Source organism: Orcinus orca, chromosome 9, assembly GCF_937001465.1.
Source record: "Orcinus orca chromosome 9, mOrcOrc1.1, whole genome shotgun sequence".
In the NCBI taxonomy this organism is placed as follows: domain Eukaryota; kingdom Metazoa; phylum Chordata; class Mammalia; order Artiodactyla; family Delphinidae; genus Orcinus; species Orcinus orca.
The window spans coordinates 45,178,584-45,199,624 of record NC_064567.1 but is presented as its reverse complement, the minus strand read 5'-3'; the positions used below and the strand labels follow the sequence as shown (position 1 = coordinate 45,199,624).

The following is a 21,041-nucleotide window of genomic DNA, read 5'->3' as shown; positions in this document are numbered from 1 at the left end:
TCATTTTTGACAGTTTTTTTTAGTTGTCTTGTTAGGTTTCCCTTTATGGTGTCTTTCCGTTTGTGCTCGTCCTGTGTCTAGGAATCATTCTTTCGTTATATTTTCTAGTGGCTGTATTTGTGCTGGGACTTAGGGAAGCTATTAGTTTTTGTGTATTTTTTTCTTTCCTTGGTTACCTTTTGAAGCTCTTTTATTGGTTCTTATCCATTTTCAGTTGGTTCTCATGGAAAATTACATGATCTATAAATGGAAATACATTTTACTTTTCATTTCCAATATTTATACTGTTTATTCCTTGGTTTCTTTGAGGATGGTGTTTGCTATAGTTTTGGGGAGTTACCTTCACTGAATTAGGAAAGTTTCTATTCTTTTCTTGTTTTAGCGTTTATTTTTTAGAAGTCAGGAATAGGTGTTGAATTTTATCAGATGTGTTTTGGAGACATTAGTTGATCATTCCCTTAGTGATGGACATTTATAATATTCCAGTTTATCTTCATGATGAACAATGTTGTGGTGGATATATTTGTGCATACTCTTGAGTTATGTGTGAATATGCTTTAGAGTAAATCCCAGGAGTGGAATTTCTGGGACAAAGGATGTATACATTTAACATTTTCATGGATATCAAATTGCCCTCCACAGGCAGAGTACGAAAGTGCTCATTTCTTATGTTTTTGTTGATGTTTCCATTATTGAACTATTCACCAATCTTATGTGGGATAAAGGTAGTTCGTTGTTTTAATCTGTTAATGTAACAAATATTAGTAGATTTTTTTTGCATTCCTGACATAAAACCTTTATGGCCGTGATCTGTTTGTTCTTTTAATGCACTGCTAAATTCTATCTGTTAATATTTTGTTTATAGTTTTTACATTTGTTCTTTGTAAGTTCTCCGGTTTTAGGCGTGTGCGTGGGTGTGTGTGCGCGCACACACTTTCTGTCCTTGTCTAGGTTTTGTAGTAGGGTTTTGTTAGCCTCATAGGTAATTTGGGAGGTTTTCTTTTTATTTGCTTTTAAATAATGAAGTAGTATGTAAATTACATCTTCCCTAAAGGTATTTTGAAACTGGCCAGTAAAATTATCTGGGCTGGTGCCTTTTAATGCATACGTCTTTGAGTACTTTTTAAATTTCTCCTGAGGTCATTGCTCTATTCTGATTTTCTACATGTTGATTTGATTTGATTAATTTATATTTTCCCATTTTGTTTGATTTTTTTTTTCCTTGTGATGATTTAAAATATTCTGTACATCTGTTGTCCTCTTTCTCATCCCTAAATGTGCTTAATTGCATTTTCTCCTTTTGGACTAACATGTGCAGTTAACAGTATTTACTGTGCTAAATCCCGGGTACTGATTAGACACTGAGCATGCAGTAGAAAGCAGGACTGACAGAACCCTGCCCTCTGGAGGAGGCTTTGCCATTCTACTTGATCTGTGAAAACGAGCAGAGCAAAACCAAAAAATTCTGTTTTTATCGATCAAGTCTACTTTTTTTTTTTGTATTTCTTTAATGAATTTTTTTTTTTTTTTTTTTGCGGTACACGGGCCTCTCACCGCTGCGGCCTCTCCCGTTGCGGAGCACAGGCTCCGGACGCGCAGGCTCAGCGGCCATGGCTCATGGGCCCAGACGCTCCGCAGCATGTGGGATCTTCCCGGACCGGGGCACGAACCCGTGTCCCCTGCATCGGCAGGCGGACTCTCAACCACTGCGCCACCAGGGAAGCCCTCTTTAATGAATTTTTATCTTTAACTTCTTTCTTGTATAACTTAAATTTGTGGTACTCTTTCCCTAGATTTTGATTTGAATGGTTAATTATTCTATTTTCAATATTTATTATTTTTTATTAAGTTAGTGTTAGGCTCTCCGTTTCCTCCTTGAGCGCTGCTTTGCTACAGCCAGATGTTGCTGCGTAGTTGCCTTGTTTCTTTTTATTTGCTCCCCTCCCTCTTCCTTTCTCACCATACACACAGCTTCCCACTTTGTTTAGAGAGCTTTTGTCTGAAGGTAAACGTTATTGCTATTCCCAGGCAGTCCTTTAATTAATAATGCTTATATGGTTGTCCATTCTGGTTTTCCGTATTCAGTGACTCTGGACTTGGAGTTTCTCCAGAGGACAGCTCTCACCTCTGCGATAGCCTCTTCTCTCCTTGGCACTGTAGTTTTTCCATCACCCTGACACTGTTGGCTCTTTCTTTTCCAGAGATTGCTCCCTTTTCTGGCTCACTCATGATAATCTTTGCTATTTCTCAGGACTCTTATGGAATTCTTCTTCATCTCTCTCTCCTGTCATTTCAGTGATATGGAGGGAGGCTGGGGGGGTGAATGAGTGTTCTCATGCTGCCATCTGAAGATTCTAAGCCTAGATGGGATCTTGACTGGATGGGAGGAGGGCCCTGCTGGGGGAGTAACAGACAGTGCGGAGGCCGGGGTGTGGAAAGTCTTTGCTCAGAACCGTTTTCATCTGGTTTTTCTTTGCTTCTCAGGTTAACTTTGTGCTCTTCGTCGGCATCATTGTCATCCTCGTGCAGAAACTTCAGTCTCCAGACATGGGAGGCAATGAGTCCAGCATCTACTTGTAAGTACCATTAGGTGAATGCCATGGTCAAGTCCAACAGCTGTATGGGCCCTGCACACAGGACACAGGAGGAGAAGGCCTGGGTGTCGCTGACGGGGTACCCTAGCACGGGCATTGGCAAGAATTCTTTTGGGTTAAAGTACCTTTAAAATATAGTTGCCCACCTCTCCCGCAGCCGTCTTCCATCTCACCCTTCTTGCTTTGTGGTCAGGAACGTGACCATCTGGGTGTGTGTGCTGTGAGGCACTTCCGGCCCCGGGGAGGCAGGTTGGTGCCCTGTGATTGGCTGGAGGGGCCACCTAGGCACAGGGAATCTGAGGACAGTCTCTGGCGTGGAAGCCTTATGTGTTGCGTCCTCAGTTTAAGGGGAGAGCAGGTTAGAAGGAGCTGAAGTGCTCTCGTGGCACCAGAGGGGGCTGGTCCGGCCTCCATCAGAGGCTGCAGCCTGGGGCTCAGAACCTTGATGGGCTGCCCAGTGGACAAGTGGGACAGCAGAGAGACTCCAGCAGAGGGCTCCTCCGCCCTGCCATGCTCCCGGAGAGAGGGAGAGGCAGGAACTGCTCAGGGATCAGCGCCAGATCCTTCCCTCAGGCTCCTTGAGGCTTCCCCAGGTCAGTGGAGATTGCCCCTGGTCTCTGTTCAGCCTGGGTACCTCTCCTGTGATAGCCCTTCCGCTGGGGGCAGGGGTTAGCCTAGGGCCTGGTTCCGTCAGGCTTGCTTCTCCCCGCGTGTAGGATGATTACATTGACCGCCCCTCCCCTCCTTCTTTTGGCTCTCCATTTATTGCCCTTTATTTTTCCATGTTTTGGCAAATGTTTACCAACCTTTGCTTGTATGTGTATGTTATGTAGCTGAAAATTGTTCATCCACATAAGTCATAAACTCTTGGAGGCCCTGCCCTGATGGGCTGGTAGGGCCAGCTGTCTGCAAGTAACTGCCCCAGAGAGATCATTCCTGCCTTCTTCCCCAGGAGCCACAAAACAGGGCCCCACCGCTCCCCTCACCTTTTCTGGTCCAGTGTCAGAAACCACGTCCTTACGTCTGGCCTGCTTATCCTGTTTGAGGGTGGCTTGGTTCCCACGCTAGCAGTCATCTCGGGCCTCTGAAGCTGGTGGGTAGCAAAGTCGGCCTTGTCTCTCCTTTGAGCTCTAAGCAACCATGGTTCCCCCAGCTCCTGCCCCACCTTGCTTCCTGGTAGGATCTGTTTCTTCTTCTGAGGTCCCTGGCACCTCTCCTCTGGGGCCTCTCCTAGCTTCCCCTCACTCTGCCTGTGCAGGGTCACACATGGTGGCTCAGCTGCAGCCTGAGTAAGGACCCTCTATTGACCCCCGGACATACTTTACCAGCTTGGACATCCCTCCCCAGGCAGCAAGAACCCCAGGGTCTGGAGGGAGGGAAGTGTGGAGCCAGGGTTTTCAAGGTAAATTGTAGACTGGGAGCTGTAGAGTCTTGTCAGGCCTTCCTAATGCATAGATAAGAACCATCTGTAATTAGCACAGGGTTTATACATTTAAGTACAAACGTTTAAAGAGCCAGCTGCAGGCATGCCTCGTTTTATCACGCTTCACTTTACTGTGCTTCACAGAAATCGCTTTTATTACAAATTAAAGGTTTGTGACAACCTTGTGTTGAACAAGTCTGTCAGCCCCATTTTTCCAATAGCATTTGCTCACTTCGTGTCTCTGCATCACATTTTGGTAATTCTCGCAATATGTCAAACTTCTTTATTACAGTTGTGGTGATCTGTGATCAGTGATCTTTGTTACTACTATGACTCACTGAAGGCTCAGATGATGAGCATTTTTTAGCAATGAAGTGTTTTCAGATTAAGGTGTGTACATTTTTTTTTTAGACATTATGCTATTGCACACTTAACAGACTACAGGACAGTGTAAACATAACCCTTATGTGCACTGGGAAATCACAAAATTGATGTGAGTTGCTTTATTGCAATATTCGCTTTATTGCGGTATTCGCTTTATTGCTGTGGTCTGGAACTGAACCCACAATATCCCAGGGGTATGGCTGTAGTTGGTTTACTCTTTTTTTTTGCTGTACGCGGGCCTCTCACCGTTGTGGCCTCTCCCGTTGCGGAGCACAGGCTCCGGACGCGCAGGCTCAGCGGCCATGGCTCACGGGCCCAGCCGCTCCGCGGCATGTGGGATCTTCCCGGACCGGGGCACGAACCCGTGTCCCCTGCATCGGCAGGTGGACTGTCAACCACTGTGCCACCAGGGAAGCCCTGGTTTACTTTTATCATGTAAAAAATCCCCCTCAAATCTCAGCACATTTTTTTTTTGAGAGAAATCTAAACTTGTGCTCGTCTCAAGCCCCAAAGATGAAACCTCAGGTGGATGTGGTCTGCGAGCCAGGTGGGAGGGCTGACACAGGACAAGGGATCAGCTTGATCCCATTAAATGCAGCATCATGCTTGAGTGTTTCTAGGGTCCAGGAGACCCTACTGGTGAAAGTGAGGGACATTCGAAGTGGCCATGCCACGAAGAACTGCAGAGCATTTAAAAACACTTGCCATTCAGTATATGCACGTTTAATGCCCACACGGCAAATCTGGATTAAACATAATCCCCATTTTACAACCAAGGGAACTAGTTATCAGTGAAGTTAGATGAATCCAGCAAGAAAGAGTGAAGCCATAGCCACAGTGCAGGCAGACCCTTGACTTCAAACTCGACTGCACCATCATTTGCACTATCATTTGCACCATCAGCACTTCTTGACTTTACAGACAAGAAGATAGTGTTAAACAAGGCTTCCTGGAAGAAGAGGCCCCAGTGGGTTCCAGCCTTGTAAAAAACTGCCCCACCTGGAGTGCTTTGAGCTGGGAGGTGTCTGCTGCAGGTGGGGAAGGGGGTAGACAATGGGGGGGATTAAAAAGGGGCATGACATGGTAGGAGAGGGAGATTTCGGGGCTGCGTCCGAGTCCCCTTGGGTCAACAGAGTTATGTGTTGGGCTGATATCCTTTCATATCTGCCCACAACAGCTTTCCGGGTTTTTCCTCTGTTTCCAGAACAAATTTAAGCCTGGGCATCCCCAAGAAAGCCCGAGAGGACCCCCTGCCTGTGCCCTCAGACCAGCATTCACTCCCCTTCCTGTAGGTTGGTTCCAGCTGCTCAGATGATCAGGGTTTGTCCTCCTCCCTAGACCAAGACGGCGCTCCCGACCCAGCCTCAGAGGGACCTGTTGGGGGCTGGGGCTCCTGCAGCGAGACAGTGGCCCTGAGCCACCTCCATTCTCTCACTGGCTGGTAGGAGTGGCTGAGCTCAGGACTTGGGCAGTGGCCAGGCAGGGAGTGTGGGCCTGGGTCGGGGCTAAGCCTGCGCTTAGGCTCGACTTGGTTTGGGGCAGAGGGTTTGGGCTCAGCCCCATTCTGGGGTCAGGGTTAGCCTGCCTTGTCTCGGGGACCAGAGTTTACCTCTGTGAGAAGCCAACTGGTTGAGAAACAGGAGGGTGAGGTTTCAGGGCAGACACTGATTGTGCTGAGAGCATCTCAGGCCTGGCCCTGCAGGGAGCTGGCTTTATTCCCAGTGCTCTCCCTGCTGCAAGATGGGCATTGGGAACTGCCTCTTGGGTCTGGGGTCGGGGAGGGAAACCCCATCTGTATTTCCCTCAGGCATCCCACAGAGCAGGTCCCCACGGCACCTTGGGGTAAAGGAAGGAGAACAGATACCGTGATGTATTGGGTTGGCCAAAAAGTTTGTTCAGGTTTTTTCCATAAGATGTTACCCGAACGAACTTTTTGGCCAACCCGATAGCATATAGCTCAGCAGGGCTGTGACCTACCCAGTGTCGGAGGGATGACGTTCGCCTCTGAAGACAGACTCTTCCATGTCGAGGCAGAAGTGTAGCCGGGAAGCTCTCAGCCCACAGCCTAAGGCTCCCAGTTCACGTGGGGCTCTATCTTCTCCTTCCAAAGCACTGTCTCCCTTGTCTGGGAGCACCCTATCCTGACAGCTCCTGTTAGGGATTGGCAGTAGGGAATGTTTGCCCCCATTTTGCAGGTGGAGAAACTGAAGTCCAGAGAAGGAAAGTGGCAACACCTAAAATCAGCAAGTCAGTGGTCAAACAAAGCTTTGAGCTCAGGTGCCCCGACCCCCCCCCCAGGTCAGGCCAGGGGCACTGAGGGCTGGCTGGTCCTCTGGGGGGGTGGGGGGAGAAGGAGGGTGGGCAGGGAAACTCCAAGATCTGCTGAACTGGGCTGCTGGCTGGCATACCAGTGTGGTGGGGAGTGCGTCCCTGGGGACTGGGCCGGGGCTCTGGGGGTACACAGCATCTTAGCACCAGGAGGGACCCTATGGAGGACGTTTAGCTCAGGTCACAACATTCTGTGGGCCTGCCGAGTGGCCAGTGCTATGCCGACCCCTAGGAGCAGGGTGAAATAGACAGGGGTGCTGCCCACAAAGGGTTCCCCTGCAGGGCTCTCTGTCTAGCATCCTGGGGCTACAGCCCAGGCAGCCTTGCACGCAGAAGACACTGCAGCATTCGTGGAGTTTAGCTTGAGACCAAAGCAGGGTCAGAAGAAACCATGTGCTGCATCCCTGGGTTATAGATGGGCTGGAAATGGCTTTGACCTTCCTGCAGACACACAGCAAAGCCTTGGCAGAGTCAGGCCCGGGAGCCAGGGCTCCCTGACTTGCAGATGTGGGTGTGAGCCGTGCACCTGCTGTGGGGTTCTCCAAGCAGCCTCCATCCGCTACCCTTGTCTGAGTTTCTTATCCTCCCTTGGATCCAAATGAGAACTGAGCTGATCAGCCAGCCTAGGTTTCTCTCTTCCTGTTGATTGCATTTCTTTTCTGTTTTTCACTAACAAGTGACTTTTCAGAGATTCTGACGTCTTTCTTTCTCATGCCTGTCTCTGGCTTTTCTGCCACCCCTTTTCCTTTTTGTTTCTTTTCACTGGATCCTTTTGAATAGTCATTGGAGGTTTGGGGAAAGGGGGTCTCAGAGGAGAACAGCTGAATCTTTAGAGTTTGGGTGTGCAGGAAGTGACATCTGAGGTTTGGGCTCTTGGGCTCCTGGACCCTGATTTCTGTGATTTCCAGGCCAAGGTTGAGGGGTCAGGCCACTGGCTGTAGGAGAGAGTAGTCAACTTTTCAAGCTGGGTAAGGTAGAGAATAAATTTGTAGACTAGAATGGCTTCCATTCCTGAATACCCAATCAAGCTCTTTTAATTATTGAGGAAAACATACTTGTATGTGTCCATCTGTCTCTTTGTATGTGTACAAAACAGACCTTTGACATTCATTGAGGCACATGAAAAACTTCTCAAATACATGACTTCCTCACAGCAGTGTTCCCGGAATTTTGATTTGCAGGTGGAGCACCTAGGGATTTTGTTAAAATGCAGATTCTGAGGCAGCAGGTCTGAGCCAGCCACTGAAATTCTGCATTTCTAAGAAGCTCTCAGGTGGTACTGATACTGCTGGTCTGGGTAGCAGAGCATCATAACATCCGTCATCTGTATAATGGTTCACTAGTGCCCATCTCGCAGTCTGGTGTGAATTGAAACATGTTGTTAATTAAATGAGAGAAACACAGACATAACTGAGGCAAGGATGCTGGGTGGACCTCGGCTTGCCCCATCTTTGAAGTGTGTGATTCATATGTTCGCCTCAGCAAAATGACGTGTCACTACATGTCAAGGACCTTCAGGCTTACTCTTAAAAGAGTGGGAATCACAAATTATGAATCCATGAATGCCAAAGGTCTGGCCTTTTTGTGCGTATCTGTTCTTATTTGCATCCGACCCCCTCAGGTTGATCAGTTCGCCAGCAGCTACTAGGAGCTCCGCCACACGGTGCCTGAGGAGGGGGTGTGAAATGGGCACCTCTTCTGCAGCCTGACGAGATGACACAGCTCTTACTCCATTTCTTCCATGTTTGTCAGAGATGGAAACAAATGAGTTGTGCCAACCCAAGCACAAGCAGGTGGAAATTGAGCCTGAGACCTCTCTGAGGAGGCAGAGCTCTGTGCCTCGCCCAGTGCCAGGTAGAGCTGGACGGGCATCCTGGGCCCACCTGTGGGTGTCTCCTTAAGGTGACTCGTTTCCGCAGGCAGTGGGGCAGAGCCCGACAGGTTCTCTCTCAGCTTTCAGCCCCTGCCCTCTGAACTTCTATCGAGAAGTCCAGCCAGCACTGTGCAGTGGATCTCTCGGCAGTGTTGGAAATGCCCCAGACCCGTGCTGTCCGGCCCAGGAACCACTAGCTGCCTGTGGCTGTTGAGCCCTAGTAGTGTGGCTCAGGCAACCCAGGAAGTGGATTTTTCACTGAATTTTAACTTACATGGTGGATGTGTCGTGTTTCATGGGTCTGCTCCATCCATCCTACCTCTGCTCCCCTTAGGCCCACACTGAGGTACCCCGGGGCTCAGTCAGGGGAAGGTGCGGGAGGGGAGGGTGGGGGGAGGACCAGTGGGTGCTCCAGCTGGTTCTCACAAGCAGGTGCAGAAATGGCCTGATTCCAGGGCTGGGCCGGCGTGAGGTCCATGGCGTGAGTTTCCAGCTGCCCATCTTGCTGAGGGATCTCTGTCAAGGCCGCGCTCTGTGCCTGGAGCTGACTCTGGAGACAGTTCCTGGTCCCCTGCGTGAGCCCCAGTCAGGCCCCACCTTCCAAACACACGTGTTCCCTCCCTCCCGAACCCCACCACCTGTCGGTTTCCCAGTGTGAGGGCTCGCGTGTGCCTGTGCGTCCGTGCACACACGTATATATGTAGAGGTGTGTATTTCTGCGTCCAGAGCTGACCACGTCTCGGCCCTTGGCTTCCTCCTTCTCCTCCACGTGACGCCCCGGCCCTGTCTCTCTCTACACCCTGGGCCTCTCTGCCCGCCCTGTGAGCTGTGTCGCCCTAAGTCCCACCTCAGTTCCTCATTGCCCAGTGCCCGCAGCTGACAGTAATGCGCATCTTGTCACACCCAGCAGCTGCGTGCAGAAATGCTACTGCAGGCCACAGCGGGCTCAGCAGCACCCTTGCAAGATGTCAGAACTGTCCACCATTACTCTGTAAGTGTGCGTGGCGTGGCTGCGGCCGGGTGCTCTGGACGGGAGGGGGACGCATGCTGCTGCTGCCACCGCCCAGAGCTTGCGTCCGCCCAGGCTGGAGGAGAGCAGGGAGCGAGCCTGTGCCTCCAGCCCCAAGCCCTTTCCCAGCTGTTGCATGTTGACATCTGTGTGTCTTGTGAGTTCTCTGCAACCTCGTGGCCTGGGGCAGGAGGGGAGGTTGCGGGCATGGGGCTGTGCCCACTGTGGAGCAGGTGGGGCGCGGCCGGTGCAGAGCAGGAAGCAGCTTTGAAGCCTCTGCCACTGCCGCTGTCGTGATGTGTGGTCTTCCGCAAATCCCCACGTCTCTGGGTTTCAATCTTTGCAACTGCCAGATTATTTCTAAGGGCCTTGAGCTTGAGTTCATTTAGGCTGTCCTCCTGCAGGGGGCGGGACCCTCACCCCACGCACCTCACTCCCACCGAACGTGCTGAGTGGCTGACTCCCCACACAAGCCTATTAGGTGGGTACTTGTATTATCCTCATTTTACAGGTGAGGAAACTGAAGCGCAGAGAGGTGAAATGACTCGCCCAAGGCCACACGGTTGGCAGGGTGAGGATTTGAACCCAGGGAGTCCTAAGCACTAGTCCCTGGGGCATCTCTTGCTGGAGCCTCAGCTCCAACTTGGACACCCCTTTAAGTGGGGGAGCCCACTGGAATTCGGGGGGCTCTGACCGTTGGAGCTCTTCTTTGTACTCTTTAGGCCTCTTCTGCCCGGTGATGCCTCCTTGGGGCAGGAAGACAGAGGCTAAGGCCCTGTGCCGCAGTCTCTCTGGGTTAATCAGATCGTAGCGTTGAGTCTGTGACTCCTCAACGCGGGGTTCCAAGGTTCACACAATATGTTCCCATCCCAAGGCCTCCGAAGGACAGAGGTCCTCGGACTCTGAGACCTAGTGACTTCCTCACCTGCCTCCACTGTCCCATCTACCAAAAGGAGTCATGGGGGTGCCCTGGGTCCCTGGTAGAAGTCCCTGATTATTCCTGGGCTGCACTGGGGCCACAGGGGAGGGAAGGCGTTGCCCTTGGACTATACTGTGGGATGCCCTGCTGCATTCGCCACATCTGCCTGGGGCCGGGAAGGGCCTGAAAGGTTGTGTTTCTCACGTACCAAACCCGTCCCATCCGCCACCACCACGGAAGCTGGAGAAGTTTGGCCTTTCGGTTTCCAGGGCACTTTTCAAACATCAGGGGCAGATCCCTGGAAACAGATCCATTCTGGGGAGAGGAGGCAAGAAGGCAGGGACCGCGGCACATCCCAGGGCTGCCTTCCCTCCTCAGCTTCTTGAGTTAAGCTGCTCTTTTAAAGTAACCCCTTTAGGCAGGGTCACAGAGGCACCCGCAAGATGTCCACACGCCTGCGTTTCCAGGCCACTGTCCTCTTCCTTTTGGACTTTCATTCTCCAGCCAGCACTTCTCGCTGCCCTCTGGGTGCCTGGAGATGAGCATGAGCAGGGCTCCCAGGTCATGCTCAGTGTCAAGGGCTCCCAGGTGTTCATCCCGGGCCCGGGTGGTCATCCCTTCATGGACACGCACTTTCCGAGTGTGAGCCCTGTGCAGGGCGTGTGCTGGCCAGGGCAGATGACAGTTAAGTGAGGTCCCGTGCCTGCCTTCAGAGAGCCACATCCGAGAGAGGACAGACACATGAGAGGCTAGACCACTCCCAAACTCAGCTGGGCTCTGAGTGGGAGCCCCTCAGATCCTGTTGGCGCCCGCTCTGGTCCAGGCACCCCCAGGTCCTGTAGAATGGGCAGTCAGTGAGCACGGGGAGGATTGGTGGGCACTGGGCACTCGAGGGGCTGTTTCCTTCCAGGACTGAGCCTTGGTCCACCTGAAGGTCTCCCCAGGCTATTCCTTCCCCTTCCGCTGTGTCCCCTCCCCTGCTTTTCTTTCTTCCCCTTCCCCATCCTTTCCTTCTTGGTAGATGCTGGTCAGCCAAGGGCATCACTCAGACTCCATGGATTCTACTTCTCCTGAAATCCGGAGGCCCCACATTCAGTAGAACATTCTCTCCCAGAAAGGCTGGGATGGGAAAGAGGGAGGGAGGGGCACACGGCGTGACTGCCGCAAGTCAAACGGCCACCCCCGTACCCCGCTGCCCACCCTGGTGGGCTGAGCTCTGCTAGGAGGGCCCAGGGGGCGGACTGCACCTGTCAGGCGGGGCTGGCTCTTCCAGGAGATCCAAAGGGAGCCAGTCTGCTGGGGTGGGCAGAGACGGGGTCCCCCCTTTTGGAGACCCTCTGGGAGCCGCCCTTCCCCCGGAGCAGGACCCACAAAGAGCACGTCGCCATGCCTACTCTTGATGTTTTCCCGTGGCTTCTGTACCCCCTCCTCTCAGACAAGAGCCCCTCCCCACTGGGCCCAGGAGCCAGTTGCAGTCAGAGGAACCTCAGAAGAGCTGGCCTCAGAGAGTACTGAGGTCCCTTGGGCCGTTTCTCCCTTGCCCGTTCTACTCCCACCTGAGCAGACAGCCTTTGCTCCCCCAGCTCAGTTTCCCAGGTGGCAGGTTCCTCCTGTCTATGCTCGGACTCAGTAAATCCTTCCTAGGACCCCTCCCATGTCTCTCCTTCTGTGGTCTACCCAGTGTTCCCCGCCCGCCTCCCTGTCATCAGCGCCTCTCCGTCCCTCTCCACGAGCATGCCTGGCTAGCCCCAGACTCCGGAAAGCCGACGGTCTCTGTGGTTCCCGAGGGGCTGCTCTTTCCAGGCACAGGGAGCTGCTCTTCAGAGCAGGAGAATGCTTGTTTTGCTTGAGGACACCTCGTGTTGTCCTTCCAAATCCCATCCCAGGGTTTTGCCCTGACTTCACTTTTCCCAAAGGCTTCGCACCGCCCAAAAAGGGTCTGTGTAAATCACACACTCACATGTGCATGTCTAGTGGTTGTACAGGATACCGGCATGGCCTAGAGGGATGGGTGCCCTGCAGACAGGGGGTTGTCTCCCCAGCACTTCCCAGGGAGCTCTGGAAGCCTGGGCTCTGTTGGCTGCCATCTCCCCCAGGCCCCACGCACCGGGAGAGAATCCTGAGGGAGCCCGTGGATAGGGGCCCCAGCTCCGGGGGAGAGTAGGGGCTGGGACTGGGCTTCTCTGCCCTGCATGGCTCTGGCCCCAAGCCCTGGCAGCTCCCGGAGCAGCGGTTTTGCTCTTTCCCCACAGACGGCTCGCCCGGTCCACCCTGCTGCTCATCCCACTATTTGGAATCCACTACACGGTCTTTGCTTTCTCCCCAGAGGACGTCAGCAAGAGGGAGAGACTTGTGTTTGAGCTGGGGCTGGGCTCCTTCCAGGTAGGTGTGGTGTGTGTGGAGGGCAGAACTCATGGGGAGCCAGGGCCCTGGCCTCTCCCTTGCTGGTGGTTCTATGTCTTTAACCTATTCTAGGTTCCACCTCTAGAATAATAGGACTAGATTAGAAGGGAGCTGGGAGAGCCCTTTCTACTGTCCACCCACTAGGCTCCCACGAGAAGACACGCTGTTATTTTCTTGTTGCTGCTGCGTCTGGGTGTCCTGAGCCAGGCCTCCCTTGGGCAATCAAAGGCGGCAGCTCCCCGCCCCTCACCATCAGCCCCGGGGGTGGGCAGAGTGGCCTCAAGAGACCTCTCTGACTTCAGCCTGTAGAACGTGCACCCCGTGAGTGCTGGAGCTTTGTCTTACCCAAGTAAGACAGATCCCCTGCACAGGATCTGGTCACAGGGAGCTGAATGACCTGAACAGGGGGATGAGCAAACAGATACGTAAATAAGTGATCCAGGGAATGAGAGAGCCAGAGACTAGTAAGTCCGTGCATGAAGGAATCAGTAAACGGGGCTGTAACTGAGTGAGTGAAGGGGTGAGTGAGTCAGTGCGAGGACGCGTAGTGAGTAAATGAACAGGTGGGCGCATGAGTGGGGCAGTGAAGGCGGTGGGTGGCTCCCTTGAAAGTCCCCAGGATAGAGCGCCTCTCCCTAGCCCAGCTGTTTAGAGGAGTATTTGACCTCGATGGTCGCCAAGTTATTCTGTGTATCTGACCGGACTCTCTCCCTTGCCCCATTTTAATTCAAAGCCATTTTACCTGTTCGGGTTCTTAGCCCGGGAAGGCTGGGAGGTTTGTTGACGAAGCCCCAGCCTGGGAGTCAGAGCCTGGGGTTCCTGTCTCAGCACAAGAATTCTGAATGCACAGAATATAAGTCAAGAATGTGTGTAGACGAGCCGAGCACCTACTCTGCCCCAGGCACTTCCGTGGTGTTCTGTGTGTTCTGCGTACAAGGGTGTCTGGCCGCGGGAGGGTGGAGTGGGGAGGTGGTGGTGGACACAGACAGGACTGCTCTGTCCTGTAGGACTGCTGCCCTCAGGGGGCCTGCGGGCTGGCTGGGGAGCCCAGAGGACACTCTGGGGCGTGCAGGGAAGGCCTCCTCTAGAACGTGGGTTAGAGCTGGCCCTTGGGAATGGGAAGGATTTGACCAAGGGAATGTGAGATCCAAAGCCAGGGTTGTCAGTGGGAGGGAACGCCCCCGCCAGCCACTTGGCTTCATGGACGTGGCCATCCTGGTGGAACGGAACTTTTCCCATCTTACCGCGGATTCCCAGGCAGGTGCCTGCATTCAGATCATCTTAGTTTTCTGCTTCCTGGTGTCACTCGCTGCTCCTGTGGCCTCCCACACACCCCGGGGGGAGGGCTCCTTGCTGGCATTCTCAGGTTTTGTTTGTCTTCTCTCCCTAGGGCTTTGTGGTGGCTGTTCTCTACTGTTTTCTGAATGGGGAGGTAAGATCCTGGCCTTCTTAGCAGTGGAGGTACAGCTTGCTGGGGAGCAGACAGGGCTGTGGCCTGCTGGGCGCACAGGGCTGATCCTCCCGACCTGGACTCTGCCACATTCCCAGCACCTACAGGAGGGGGCCGGCAGCTGTGCCGGCGTCTCCTGACGGCCTCCACCCTGTGCCAGATTCTCTCCCGCTTTGCCTGCTGTGCAGCTGAGGCCCAGCCTCCAGAGCCGAGCTCCCTCCATAAAGGCACCCACTGTTGAGTGCAGACCCACCCGGGAGGGCTCTCACCATAAGACACACCTTAGTGGGGGCGAACCGAAAGTGAGGAAGGACAAAGCACAGGAAGTGGTACATACAGTTTCTGAGGCTGGTGATGGGCAGGGGTGCTGAGTGGGGAGCTATCCGAAGTTCAGCCCTGCCCCCAGCAGGCCGGCCTGCCTGCCCAAACCCATCCCCTGTAAGAGCGGGACTTGAGGGGCCCTGGGGAGCGGCTTGGAACCTTCTAGCAAGGCTCCATTTCCAGGCCTGTTAGGGTGAGGCTTTTGAGCAGAGTGCGGAACAGAGATGCTGAGATGGGGATGGGGGCTGAATGGGTGGATGGCTTTGGAGAGCGGGCAGACGTCATTGCACCAAGTGCTTGGGTGACCGTGGCAGGCTTCCTCCTCTTTTTGCATCTGAGAAATAAGAAGATTAGCTCAGACCACCTACAGAAGGGTCAGATAAGGGTAGATATGAAGAGGCAGACAGGGCCCTGCAGGGAGTGGCTGGGAGACACAAGAAGTCGGAGTACAAGCAGCTTGTCAGGACCGACGGTGGAAGTGGGAGCCGGAACTGGAGTTGGAGGGTGCCTGCACCGCACAAAAGTGCTGGCGAAGGGGGTGGGTATGTGGACGCTGAAACTGGGCATGCCCTGCGCGCACTATGCTAAGAGCAACATGGGGGTCTTGGCCCAGAAGGTGCTTTATTTAGTGATCCTCAACCCTAACGGCATATTGGAATCCCCTGGGAAGCTTTAAAACATATGGGTGCCCCACCCCAGAGATTTGGTTATGGTCTGGGCATCTGGGTTTTTAAAGCTCTCCAGGCAATCCTCATCTGCAGCTGCCGTTAATGGGAGTGCCCGCCTGGGAGGGGCCCCAAGGCCGGCAGGCGGGCAGGTGAGGTGTGGGAGGGTGTCTGCCCGGAAGTGACCGCCCGAGTTGCCCCCCGCAGGTGCAGGCGGAGATCAAGCGGAAGTGGCGGAGCTGGAAGGTGAACCGCTACTTCACCATGGACTTCAAGCATCGGCACCCGTCCCTGGCCAGCAGCGGGGTGAACGGGGGCACCCAGCTCTCCATCCTGAGCAAAAGCAGCTCCCAGATCCGCATGTCTGGCCTCCCGGCCGACAACCTGGCCACCTGAGCCCACCCTGCCCCCTCCTCTCCTCGGAACAGCGGCTGGGGCTCCGGTGGGTGGGCGCCGGCCCACGCGTGCTATGCCTCTTCTCTCCCTTCGGGCTGGCCCTGGGCTGGGAGCCCAGCTCCCCGAGGTGGGAGAAGGATGCAGGGCGCAGACGGGTATTTCCCCTCCCCGTTTTGGCGCTGGCCCCGCCCACCGTGGGCCCCTGGGCGTTGACCCCAGACATGTAAATACTCCTTAATTTGGGGAAAGTCGTCCCATCCCTCCCCCTCTACCTTGTGTCCCTGCTCACCTCAGGCAGGTCCCCAGCTCCACCCGACCCCGTCCCCACCAGCCTCAGTGATCGCCTGACCCTGTGTGGGAGGCCTTGTGAGCTGAGGCTGGTGACCTTGCTTTGGTGGATTCGGGGTGGGCCCTGCCTGACAGCCCCCCTGCAGTGTCTGACTCTTTGAGTCTGCTCGCCACCCCGTGGCTCTTTTCAGGCCTGGCCCAGTCCCTGAGGCTGCCAGAGGTCCAGCGTGGAGTGCTTTTTGGTGCAGGCGAGACCCATGCTCACCCAACATCTTGGTATCCAGGTGCCCAGTTCCTGGGTATCAGACAGTGGGAAAGCTCCAGGGCTCTTCCAGTCAGAGTCTTCAGTTTGGATGTGGGGCTAAGGCCAGAGAAAGTTCTGGTGCTTTTCATTTGGCCCAAGAAAAATTGCCAGGAGCCAGAAAAGTGGATGTGATTGGAATGGAGATGCAAAGAGTGTGGAGGGACCCATGGAAGAAGACCTCCACCACCTCCATTATCTTACCCCTGACTCAAGGTAGGCGGGGGTTCATCTGGTAGCTTCCCTTCTGTGCCTCCTGTCCCCAGGCATCAGTTGCAGAACATTGAGAGATGGATGCCTCAGAGAAACTCTTCCCCAACTACACTCACCATATAGAGCCCCTAAGCCCTCCCCCTTCCCCTCGAAGTCAAAGCCATGACTGGGATGAACCAGCCACCTTTCTGTGACATCAGTGAATCGCGAAGCACCTTACACCTCCACGTGCCCAGGGCCCAGGGCTCCCCTTCATCGCCCCCCCACCGCCCCGGACCACGAGGAGCCTCCGTCACCAGCTTTCTCTGGCTTGGGCTCAGCTAATGAAATCGGAGACCTCTGCAAAGACTTCCCTCTGTGCGCTTTAGACGTGGAGTCAGCACGGATGCCAGGGTGTCGTAGGGTTTGGGAGGGGAAGCCACACCTGCCATGCTTGTTAGCAGGGGCTGCTGATGGGAGGAGTGGCTGCACCCAAACTCCTGTCCTGGCTGCCCAGCCACAAGTTACCAGACCACACCCTAAGAATTTAAACTGGGGCAGAAGCAGGTTCAGGACAGGTGGAGGAAAGTGCTAGAATGCAGTGGCCATGTGCGGGGCCCGCCTCATTTGTGTCAGCTTGTGGTGTTTCTGTCCAAGTGTGTGTGTGGGCTTGCTTCACGGGCACGTTCTGGAACACTTGGAGAGTTTGGGAGGATGGGGAATGTTGCTTTGCTTGGTTTTATAAAGAGGAAGAGGCCCGGGGGACGAAGGGACGTGTTCCTGGAGAGGCCGTCGAAGTGGCTGGAGAAGGGCCTAGTGCTTGGTTTACAGATAAGCTCCATGTCCAGGGAAGCACTGTGGACCCTGGGTCTTGGCTAAGCCAGAGGAGGGCAGGGCCTGCTTTCCCTGCTCCAGGCACACACGGCGGCTCAGGCTGGCCATGGAGTGTGTGGCGGCCTTCCCCCCCTATACCTACCTGCCTCATGATCTCCTTCCCTCTGTCTGGGAGCCACGTGTGTTACCTGAGGGGGTGTCCACCCCCTCAGGTAGCACACGTGGCTTGCATCTGAAGTCCTTGCATTTGAGGTCCTGTTGGGAGACCTGAGTTGCTTGGAAGGACTCACAGGCTTGGATTCAGAGACACACAGTCTGCCCCAGCTGGGCTCAGACTGCTGAGCTAGTGGACACAGTGATCCCTGTTCTGGGCCTCAGTTTCCCCATTCGTGACATGAGGCGACTTCTAGTGCTTCTCCAGGCTCTGTGCTTCAGTAATTCTCCAGTTCAAAGCCAGGGCGGGTAAAAGGGCACCATTGTTATGTGTATCGTCTACGGTTCTGAAACGTCTGTGTTTGTGTATGAGTGGAGGGAGGTTGGATGCTGTGTATTCTCCCTTTCTTAGAAATGGGACATCTGTCTCTTCCATTTGGACACCACAGTGAGAGGGAAGGCTCAGGCCAGGGACAGCTGGACAGGGCATGATATGCAGACCCAGCTGTGTCCCGGCTGGGGCAGGGTGCCACGTCTGGGTGGGCAATGGCTACCCCCAGATCCTAGGAGCGGTACCCTGAGTTTGGACCCTGTTTCTTCATCCTCGCCCCCACCAGCAGGTCTGCTTCACTGTGGAAGAAGAGGGTTTGATCTTATACATATATCATCACAAAATAGCAAAAGCAAAATCTACCCCGAATCCCCATGCCGTGCTGCCCCCTGAGCTGTGGGCCTGCATCCTCGTAGAGGTTCCAGGTTCCTGTTGGTTGCTTTTTGTCTCTGAACAAATTATTGCCAGCCTTGTGAGCAGATGCGCCCGATGTATTTTGAATTCTCCAGGAGGTCAGGCAGCTGTTCTTCAGGGTCACAGGCAGTGGGGGGACAGTATAAGGTCTGGGTACCACCCTTCCCTCTCTGACCTGCTTTTTCAAACCTGTAAAATGGGCAATAAGACTAGCTAGCTTTTATAGCCCACTGTATCTCGGAGATTCTCGTCTAGACATCAGCTGTCTCCTGGGAATGGGCTCCAGGCAAGGATTGCAGTATTCACCTGGACCAGGAACAGGTAGGAAATCATGCTGAGTGAGGAGGGGCCGAAGGGCCTTGGGAACGGTTGGGCTGGAGAGGAGCAGAGTTATCTGACTCCGTGTCTCTAGAAAGGGGTTGTTTTTGTGCTGTGCAGTCCTAAGGGACAGAACTCACCCAAGGGAGGCAGAGTGTTCCTTGGGATGAAGAAATCTCTCATCCTCTGTCATGACTGTGCTGTCAAGCAGTATCAAGAGAGAGACTCTAGCCCTGGGGAAAATGGGACTCCAAGTCAAAGATGCTGAGCCTGTCAGGGAAACCGTGAGGGGTCAGAGTGTGGAAATCGGGGTTCAGGGGCTCTCTGGCGGTCCCCAGCACGACAGACTTCATGACTTCCCACCATGCCTGAGGCCAGGCCATGTTCTCTGTCTCAGTGGGCAGCTCCGTGACCCTCCTTGACATATCCAGGGGCCTGCAGTGATTCCTTCTCTAACCCACACCCCTCCCTGAACCGGCTTCTCTAGGGCATAGGGCCAGAGAGCTGGAGCTGGGGCCCGAGCCTTGAAGTACCCTCAAGTCCGTTATCACCCACCTCCTTCATCTGACCCTCTCCCTTCCCGGAAGGAAAGCTACAAGAGGCTTCTTTGTAATTCTGTGAGTACCCTTGATCCACTCAAGGCCACTTCAGAGTAAAAGCAGGGAGTGCTTTGTCATCATAAGTTCCTACTTGGGCCCAGTGACCATGGATGCCTCTGGAAGAGCCCTGAGCAGGGAGCAGGGGACCTGGGCGTCTTCCAGTTTTGCCACTGACCTGTTGTTTGGCCTGGACTCCTTCATGTATCTTTGGGGAAACTCACAAAGTACTAGAGCTGGGAGGAAACTTGGAGATCTGCAGGTCAAACCTCCCCATCGGGCTGATGAGAAGACGCAGACAGGTGGGCTTAGCACAGTGCCTGCACCATCTGGCGACCCAGGATGCTTTACAAACCTGAATGGGGAAATGGCCTGCCAATATGTGCCCCCCTGCACGTGAGCCAGAACAAGACACCCAGTAAAGCTTCCGACCAGAAAATATTCAGCCTTGCGCAGGAGAAGGGCTCTGGTTACGGAGGTTGTCAGGACTCCAGACTGCAGGAGGGACAGTGGAGTCGGTGTGGTGAGGGGAGACCTGCGTTCTAGCCTCACTTGACCACCTGCTCTGTGCTCCAAGGCACAGGCACTCTCTGGGCCTCTGCTTCCTAATCTGAGAAATGGGTGGACATGATTTTCAGTCTGGCCCCCGGGTCAGGGGCAAGGTTGAGGTGAGATGCCCTTGCATATGGAAGGGCTTTGGAAACTACACAGGTGTGAGCTGTTTACTGGGGTGAAGACCTCTGAAAGGGGGACCCCATGCTGTTTGTCAACTGCTTTGAGCCCTCCTGGGTTAACCTTTGCCCCATTTGCAAAACCACCAGCACTGGGGGGTGGAGGGGGAGGCCAGTGGGCTCTGACGGACACAGAATTCCACGTTTATTCCCATTAGTTGGGCGTTTGTTCTTTGGATAGAATGAGGAGACTTCCACGTGGGTGATGTTAGTGTTTCCATGCCACCCCCATGGGAATCCTTCAAGAATCTGGGACATCCCTCAAGGGCTGTGTGCTCATTTTTCTCCTTTTCCTGAACTCAATGTCCTGGGATGTGTCTGTGCTTGGCCATGTGTGTCTTGTCTTATGTCTGTCTTCTGTAGCTTTGCCCCTGTGAGGGCTGGAGTGGGGACGCCCCTGGCATCCCAGACGTGGTCCAGGCTCGCTGTGGGAGCCAGGCCCACCTGGGTCTCATCTCCCACGATAAAGATAAGCCCCACAGACCTCACTGCTACCGCTGTGCTCACAACCTTGTCCGGGATTTTAAGAATGTCAAACTGCTATAGATGATTCAATAAATGTCTTATCATTTTTTCCTGGTGGCTGTAACTTGGCAGAAGTGGAGGGCAGGGAGGAGAGGAGGTGGAAGGGGAGGAAATCTGATCCCCCAGAGTAATCTAGTCTATAAGGTCCTGTAGCCTTTTCGAGTCCAAGGGAAAGGTATGAGAATGGGCCTGAGTGACCTTAGAATGGACTTGGAAGAGTAAAGTTCTGACCTCAAAAGGACCTGCAAGGATCATGCAACCTGAGTGGAATCGAGGTCACTTGGATGTTCTGGGTTCCTAGAAATGGAAGCAGCTCACCTCATAGTCTTTGTTGCTTCATGGCCTTTATATTGTTTTATGAGAGTGGCCACTGGCTATCCCCAAAGCCTGCCTGCAGCGAGCGTTTCATTCCACAGGTAACCACAGGCTCCCCTAATTCTTCTGGACATTCCGAGTCATCAGCCCCTGCCAGACCAGATAACCAATTCCAGGTAACCCCCATTTCCTTGAGGTTCTATTGATTTTCCACAACTTCCAATGCCCATATTTATATTAGAATTTTTAGTTGCTAGCTACAGAAGATCATTTTGGCT

General features: G+C 53.7%; 1 protein-coding gene across 3 annotated transcripts in view; it reads left to right on the top strand.

Moving 5' to 3' along the window:
* The window catches only part of ADCYAP1R1 (ADCYAP receptor type I), a 54,998-nt gene extending 34,499 nt beyond the window's left edge, over positions 1 to 20,499 (top strand). Inside the window, exons 13-17 of one of the 3 annotated variants that reach the window (XM_012533043.3) lie at positions 2,485 to 2,576; positions 9,513 to 9,593; positions 12,783 to 12,912; positions 14,324 to 14,365; positions 15,577 to 20,499. In XM_012533043.3, coding sequence (XP_012388497.1) covers positions 2,485 to 2,576; positions 9,513 to 9,593; positions 12,783 to 12,912; positions 14,324 to 14,365; positions 15,577 to 15,765 — 534 coding nt within the window. In that variant the 3' untranslated portion in view covers positions 15,766 to 20,499. Of the gene's footprint in view, positions 1 to 2,484; positions 2,577 to 9,509; positions 9,594 to 12,782; positions 12,913 to 14,323; positions 14,366 to 15,576 lie in introns of all 3 variants that reach the window. The other 2 variants (XM_004269933.4, XM_004269934.4) reach the window with 2 other exon arrangements.
* The last annotated feature ends 542 nt before the right edge of the window (positions 20,500 to 21,041 follow it).